The following is an 8,608-nucleotide window of genomic DNA, read 5'->3' on the forward strand; positions in this document are numbered from 1 at the left end:
CTGCATTCATGGATCTTTTCACGCTACTAAAATGAAGAAGAATAATATCTACGGAAATTAATATCGTTGTTTGACGAAAATATTTAATGCACAAAAAGTGAAAAAAGAAAAGTTGTTGTTATGTTTTATCAATTCCTATGATTTTCAACTCTTAAAAGAATATCTGAAAAACATGAATAAAGAATATGTGAAAGAATATGTAATATAATTTTGTTCATTTCTTATAATCATAGTTTCATTTTGTAAAGTCGAAAATAAATTAAAACAAATAAATATATGGATTTATACATTGTTTATATAAAAAAAAGCTTTAAAAAAGGAAAGAAAATGTCATGTTCTATACAAAAATCCACAAACTCTAAGGCAGTAGATTCGTTATTCTTTTTTGAAAGGATTGGTATAATTATTATTTTTACTTAGACATATACTCTTCAAAAAAAGAAACGCATAGTAGGAACAATGCCCTAAAAATTTGTTATAGTTTTGTCATACCTTTTATTTTTGTATGGATACGATGTATTCGAGCGAATAAATGATTTTTTAATGCAATTGTTAACTATACAGCTATTCTACAAGTCTCACAGACAAAAATACCTGATTTTGCAAAATATCCCCCAAAATTTGATCTCAATTTTCATTTGTTGAATTCCGATGCAATTCCTTCAGATACAAAGGGGCTATCAAAATCGGGGGTTCTCGATATTTTGAATCTGGTTTTATCTGAAAAATTACGCTTCCTAAAATTGCTGCATCTGAATGTTGCGTGGCACAAAAAGGAAAATGGGCGACTGGAAGCAGGGGTACCGCAATCTACAATTGCAAGAGGTTTTAATGTTACACACAGACCATATCTAACCTATAAAACATAAACCATTAACATCGAACACCCAATGTTCGCAAAAAATATGGTAAACTACGTGTGACATCAGCAGCACAGCATCACTTTCGAGGATTACGCAAATTGCATGAATGTAATGCAAGGACGTCATCTAAAGCATTTGCTATCCCTGAACTGCACAGATCATCTAACAAGACCGGTTTCAGTTGACTACGAATTATTGCAAGAGGATTATTCATGCCATTGATCCGACCCCACACCACCCCAAATATCGACTTCAAAGATCTCAGATGAATAGAGTATGACCACAGTATCACTGCTGAACATTTTGGTTAACCTGCTAGTCCAGAATGTTTATCTGAAAGCCTCTTATAAGTTTAAGAGTGTTAATGCTTTTTAATGAAGGTTAGATAGATAACTGCCTCCAGGACGTTAAAAAAGTTGGTGGTGGTAGTGTAATGATATGGAAAATGGTATTTTAAGAAAGTAAGATTGATTTGGTTCGATTACATAATCTTTTATGGAAAAAGGTAATTTAACCATGTTCTACCTACATATACCCATTCAATTCTGCAGCATCATAGAGCCGTATTGCAATCTCACAATACCCAGCCACATATGGCTCGTTTGACACACCTATTCTTACAAAGAAACAAAAACCTGTTTCAGTCACAGTCATCTAAATCGCTAGATTTAATCCAAATTAATCAGCATTGGACAAAATGGATTGACATGATTTGCCAAAGACAATCGAATCCCAAGACTCTGCAACAGCTGGCTAAAGTTTTACATTTGGAGTGGGAGAGTATTCCTATACAGTTTTTATTACACACATTTGCTTCCCTTTGATGCTGTTTGTGGCTATCATTTGTGTCTGCGGGGGGCATACCAGATATTGATCTTTAATGGTCTTAAACTGACTATAATTTTAAAATTGTTGAGTAATTATGACATTTAGATAATAATCCTGTTGCTTGCCACATTTCTGTTTTATTAATGCATCATTTTACTAAATAATCTTTATGTTCAATGTGTCACTTAAATTCTAAGATGCGTTTTTTTTTTGAAGAGTATATGTATATAATTTTGAACACAAATCATTTATTTGCAAGAGGAAAGAAATTATGAGTGCAAAGACTAATTTTCGATAATTTAAAATCTATTTCAAAGAGTAAAATGAAGTATAAAGTTATTGTATTTTTTTTTTTTTAGAAAATATATAAAACATTAAAATATCTTGAATTATTAATTAATGAATTTTTTCTCTTAATTGTAACAATAAGGTATTTTGAAAAAAAAAAATTTGAAAAGAGCATTGTAGAAATGATTGATATATTTATAAATATACAGTGTTTTACAAAAGTCTTTATTTACAATTTCCGAATAAAATAACATTGTCTAGCGAACAGAATTCCGCCATAATAGCAATACACGTATTTGCAAAAATTGTACACAACTGAATTTTATATTTTTACAAAAATCTTATTTCAGGGTAGGTATCTTTAAATTGTACATGAAACACTGTCTAGTTTAATTTGTTGGACATGCTAGAGCATCAATGATAGTTGATCAAATGGGATAATTTGCATAAGGGGCAAAGTTCGTTATGCATACTTTCATAATAGTTATTATACGTTTGATACCTCTAGCATACCCCAAGACTAGACAGTTTTTCCTTATATTTTCATTTCAATGTGAAATAAAATTGTAAATTATAAATTCCTTATATTTAAATTTCAATGTGAAATAAAATTGTAAATTTAGCTTCAAAGACATTGTCTCATAGATTTTAAATTACACGTAGCCTTTCATGTCAATTTCTTCGCCGACTTACGTCAGACACAAATTTAAGAAAACCACATGATATCTACATGCATATGAGGCTTTCTTAGCTCCTGACTTATCACCTGGTGAAATTCCAATTCCGGTTGAATCATCAACAAATCAACTCGACAAAGTTTTAAAGCGCTATCAAAAAGATAACAAATAGAAATGGAATAATTACAATATATTTAAAAAAACGTTTTTCTTGAAGTTTTGGAAGCATTTTTTTAATAGAAGGCTATGGAAATAACGAACAGTATTCATTCTCAACGTCCATTAAACAAATATACAAAATAAGAGCAGAGCAAACACGGAGCTCCGAAACATCAGAGGTGGGATCAGGTGCCATGGAGGAGTGAGCATCCCCTGCCGACCGGTCACACCCGCCGTGTGCTCGTTGTCATAATCAGGAAATAACGGAAAAAAATCCGTGGTCAATTAAGTGTATAAATAATTGACTAACAATTGGTATGAAAAACGTCAGTCAGCATTTCATTCAATGATAAATTGTATTTGCTGACAAGGTCATTGTATCGACCATAGAATTTACGAAATGATGACTTTAAATGAGACTGTTGATATTCTTGTTTCATCAACTTGCTTGTCAATAATTTACCTCTTTTAAGAAATTGTTCATACGTAGAGCATGCTCTTGCGTATCGAATCAACTGAGATATAAATACTCCGTATGCAGGTGATGAAGGTATATTGCTGCATAAGTAAGGGAAGTTGACGATAGAAAAGTTAAAGTCATCACGTTTATCATATAGCTTGGTTGTTAGATTACCATTAGTGTCTTTTTCAAGTAAAATATCCAAGTATGAAGCAGAAATGTCGGATTTTGTGGTATCTTTTATCTCAAGCTCACCAGGATATATCGTGTCGACTTAGGAATGGAAATTATCATTATTAATTGACAATACGTCATTGATATATCTAAATGTCGAGTTGAAGGCCACAGCAAGTGTTTTCTTCTTTTCACGCAAAAGATTTTGCATAAATTCTGCTTCATATGAATATAAAAATAAGTCTGCTAATAACGGAGCGCAATTTGTACCCATGGGAATTCCAATAGATTGTTGGAATACCTGGTCTCCAAAAACCACATAGATATTGTCAATCAGAAACTCAAGCATCTTCTTGATGTCAACTTCAGAGTACTTATGTGTGCAATCAGAATCTGTTTTAACAAAATAATTTTTCAAATGACCAATGACGAGGTAAGTAAACTTACGAGTTCCATTTTTGTTGAAGAAGCAGCTGTCAATGATATCAAAAAGCCTGGATTTTAATTTGTCGTGGGGAATTGTTGTGTATAAAGTTGAAAAGTCGTAAGTTTTTATGCTGTTGATTTTTGTAAAGTCTTGTGATTTCAAATTGTCCAAAAGTTCTTTAGAATTTTTAAGTATCCACATCTGATTTACACCACTTCTTGAATATATAGTTGTACAGTACTCTTGAAGTTTTTCCTTCACTACTGTCAATATTTTAGTGAGAAGTAACGAAAGAGGCTTGGTTGAACATTTACTGGAACCTGCAATGTATCTTTGTTTGTAAGGATTCTTATGAAGTTTCGGAATCCAATATATATAAGGTAGTTCAAATTCATTTTGGTTCTGTGGAATATTAAAAGTATTCAAAACTGACAGGTGATTTTGAAGAATTTCTTCCTTAGAAAGAGAAGTATATGTATAAGTAGGATTACCACTTGTAGAATTAAATCCAAGTTCTTCTAGAATGCAATTTATATAATGAGCCTTACAAACGAAGACAATGTTGTTACCTGCTTTGTCGGCAGGAACCAGTACGTACTGATCGTGTAATCTATCTAATTCTTTTTTCACTTCTGGTTTATTGAACACAGAAGGATAGTGATGAAAATGTAGTGTTATATTACATCCAACATTTTCTTTGACGTGCGACTTATCCTTCTTCAAATCAAGGAAGTCATGAAATTTTATTCGATCACTCTAGCTATCTAAACATTGTTTACACAAAGCAATTAAGATAAAGATAAAGATCGGTAAATAAAATTCATAATTGTGTGTAAACAAATGAAAGTTTTCCCAATCAATTCTAAATATACAAATTTTTCAAGATAAATTGCAAAAAAAAATCTCTTACATGTAATTCACAGAAAAGAATTTTTTTTTTTTAATTTTCGAAGGAAAAATATTGAATAAAAATTGCTAAAATCTCCCGACAACGTAAAAGTTTCTCAAAAACTTTCACAGTGAGAATACTCATTAATATTTCTAAAACTATCCTTTATTATATCTATTTACACTTAAACTTATAAAATTTACAATATCCAAAACGAATGACGTTGTTTGGCCGAGCGAACCAACTACATTTTATTGTATTCTTAAAAGAGGGGAAAAAGAGATACTTGCTCTTTGATCAAAATGTTTGTGTTATATATCATTAAAAATAAACAAATTCTTCATTAGAGGAGTTAAAAAGCTGTAGAAATCCGTTTATGGAATTCGCTTAATATGTACATACAAAGGTTAAGAGCACAAAATGTGCACTGTCATTGCCATTTTGTCCATGTACAGACAAAAGTTAAGAGCACAGAGTGTGCACTGTCATTGCAAAATGTACATGTCAATGTACATTTTAAATGTACAAATTTCAACAGCAGTCAGTATATGTACAGGCTAATATCAGCCATCGTATTCCACAGCTGATAAGACAGTGTTTGCTGCTTTCACCCTCGTATGTTTCGCTAGAAAGCAAGGTTCATGTAAGTTATTTTTATTGAATAGTGAAAAGAAAATATTCCACTAAAGGTGCCCTTCAACAGTAATGTGTATGATAATTTGTATGTCAGTATTTAAATCGAAATCTATTTTTATCTACAACCAAGAAGTATAAATTACATATCTCGTTCAAGTCTCACCTGAGCATTTTTGTCCTGACATTCCAAAGTCAGTCAGCAAAGTCATTAATAGATTATTGATTAAATAGCTGTTAGTATGTATTTTTATTATAATTTACTTTTATGAATTAGGATTTGTTGATTCACGGATGTTTCGGTATAAATTAAAACGGTACATACCTTTAAAGATTTTCACAGCCCCTCAAAAACGAAAGCTACAATAATATAATACTAATATAATAAAGAATCTCATTAACTGTCTGGATGTCTGTCTAATTGTCGAACGACTCCTTTGTCCCTGTCTTTTTGTCCGTTTATCGGTCCGTTTCACATTTCTGTTTGCTTCGATTTCATTCGTATGAAAAGAGAAACAGATGTTTTAAATTCCCAACATTCTAACAGAAAAGTTGAAAATTTATTTCACACAAATAGGACACAGTTACACGTAAAATTGTATGACTTTTTTAAAGGACATTTTAGGGGGATGGAGGTTAAGGTCAGTTTAGACAGTATCTAGAGATTGTGTTAGTTTGCTCGAGGAAAAACGTTATCTGATTTTTACATACAGTGCATGAAAATATTTACTTTTAAAAAGACGAATATGTACCTGTTGTTTAGAAAAAGATAATTTAGTTAATACATGTATAAAATAATGCATAATTGTGAAAATATATTATTTTATAATTGAGAATTCGTAATACCTATTTTCTTATAATTTTTGACGAGTTATCAATTATCATTTATAGATGCATTATCAAAAATGGATTTTCCTCCCAAAGGCCAGCATTTTTTAGAGTGTGATATTGAAGAATGTGGAAGAAACTGTGAGTTCTATTGTAACAATTGCTATTTAAAATTGTGTAAACAATGTAAAGAAGAACATCTGAAAAATCCAAAAACAGAAAAAGCATGAGGTGGTTCTTTACCGGCAACGCAAAAGACAGCTTCCTGTGGAGAAATGTGAGATCCACCCCAGCTCTGTGAAGAATGCCAAGATTCAGTGTGTTCCAAATGTGTCACACAAAGAGAGCATCGGGGGCATTTATTTTTTGATCTGGAAACAATGTATGCTGAAAAATACGAAGCCTTTCAAGAAGAAATCTTTAAAATTCACGAGTACTTTATTCCTACATCAGAAAGTTTACAGAAAGAAATAAAAAAAGATTCAACAGAAATTAAACAGAACATGAGCAACATCAGAACAGCCATGAAGACTGAAGGTGAAACCCTGAAAAGTCTGGTGGACACTGTCGTATCTGAGAACATGAGGCAGATAGACCAAATAGAGCATTCACTGCTAGAAAATCTGAACACCCAAGACAAGACTTTGGATGATTACATCACTTATCTTCATAATCTTGTCAAAGAGTTCCAAGAATGCTTTTCCTTTACAGAACCCCAGAAATTAATGTTTAAGAAGAAGCCAAAAATTCGATCCATACCAAAGACATCAAAACCAGTCACACCAGGATTTACTGCTGGTCAATACAACAAATGTGATGTCGCCAAATTACTTGGTAAAACACATGTCCCTAACACTAAATCAGAGAATAGAGAAATACGTCCCATTGAAAGTGTCTACAATACAGAGATGAAATCTACACTTAAGGAGATGAAAGAAAAAGAAAAATAAACCTGAAAAGAAACACCAAGGTCAGGGAGTTCAATGTACCAGGCTTTGATTATTTATACCATGTATCACTAGATCAAGCAGACAGACTCTGGCGCAGTGATGAAGAAGGTAATCTTGTCGAAACAGATCTACAGGGGAATGTGATACAGAAGATAATCAATGGCATGTTTAGTATTAAAAAGTTTTAAACATTCAATAAAATATAGCTAGAGTTTAACAGCGTAAAATATTTATCACATGTATCGTTTCGGGTAACGGTTTTATATACAAACAGAAGTAAATACACACAGATGCAGCAAGATTAATTAAGATCAAACGACTCTGCATTGTTGTGTCCTCAGCAAGGAGTTTTGCATCAAGTCATTAATGATGTTCCCCGCATTTGTGTTAGCCTGATAGTACAACCTTTATATATAGAATATGACGCAGACATTGATACATGGTGACATCCTTTCGCAGCGTTTGAAATGCTTTTTAAAATATTAGTCAAATGAGCCAGGAAAAATATTAAACAATTTAATATTTTGATAAAAATATTCAATTTACTAATTCTTACGGAGTTTGAATTGATTTTATTTTTCTCAACAGCGACTGGGCGTACGTACTATATTTTTACTCGTAAACTCAGTTTGGCGGTGAAGAAACAGTATTTCCTGTTGCTCACCGTCGCTGTAACCGGGCATCGTTCTACGAGCAATGAGCCCAACTAAATCTGTAGGCTACCATACAGTTACACGGGATGGGAATCTGATCCTTACATACAAAGACAAGAAAGTCAGCAATAAGATAACACACGATAACAATATCACTCAATTCATTAAAACTGGAGATTGGAAGCCATTCAGCGTACACTCATCCCTTATTAACGGGGACTTACTGGTTGGGATGGACAAGGGTGGAGAGGCTTAAGTCACCAGGTACAACAAGACAGGAAAAGAACTACAGAACATACAGAAGGATGACAAAGGACAGGGACTCTATGGAACACCCCACTACATCACAGAAAACATCAATGGAGATATCTGTACATCAAACATTAGTAGTTCAGTTGTGGTAGTGAATAAATCCGGAAAATACATGTTTTCCTGCGTAGGTCAGAAGTCAGAGTTCTGTCCATTTGGAATCTGCACTAATGTCCTCGGCCACATTCTAATGTGTGATGGTGTCAGTGACTCTGTTCACCTCCTTGGTCAGAACGATCTCTTTTTCTCACACAACAACAAGGGGTAGGATTTCCCCGTTGTGTTTGTGTGGATGATGAGAACAATCTCTATGTGGGACAATTAACCACCATCATACTGAAAGTGTACAAGAATCTCCAGTGATTATAATTGTGTCATAAACATACATCATAAGCAAGGTATTAGTGACTACATATCTTGATTGTGTTAATGTTTACTGAAAGGAAAAAGAAACGCATAATAGCATAATA

At 32.8% G+C, this 8,608-nt stretch overlaps 1 protein-coding gene across 1 annotated transcript; it reads left to right on the forward strand.

Moving 5' to 3' along the window:
• Positions 1–6,606: 6,606 nt before the first annotated feature.
• Positions 6,607–7,176, forward strand: LOC134259479 (uncharacterized). Its single transcript, XM_062742057.1, has one exon. The coding sequence runs from the start codon at positions 6,607–6,609 to the stop codon at positions 7,174–7,176; it is 570 nt and encodes a 189-aa protein (XP_062598041.1).
• The last annotated feature ends 1,432 nt before the right edge of the window (positions 7,177–8,608 follow it).

Source organism: Saccostrea cucullata, unplaced genomic scaffold (genome assembly GCF_032062105.1).
Source record: "Saccostrea cucullata isolate Sc308-1 unplaced genomic scaffold, CSIRO_AGI_Scuc_v1 ctg12807, whole genome shotgun sequence".
Taxonomy (NCBI): domain Eukaryota; kingdom Metazoa; phylum Mollusca; class Bivalvia; order Ostreida; family Ostreidae; genus Saccostrea; species Saccostrea cuccullata.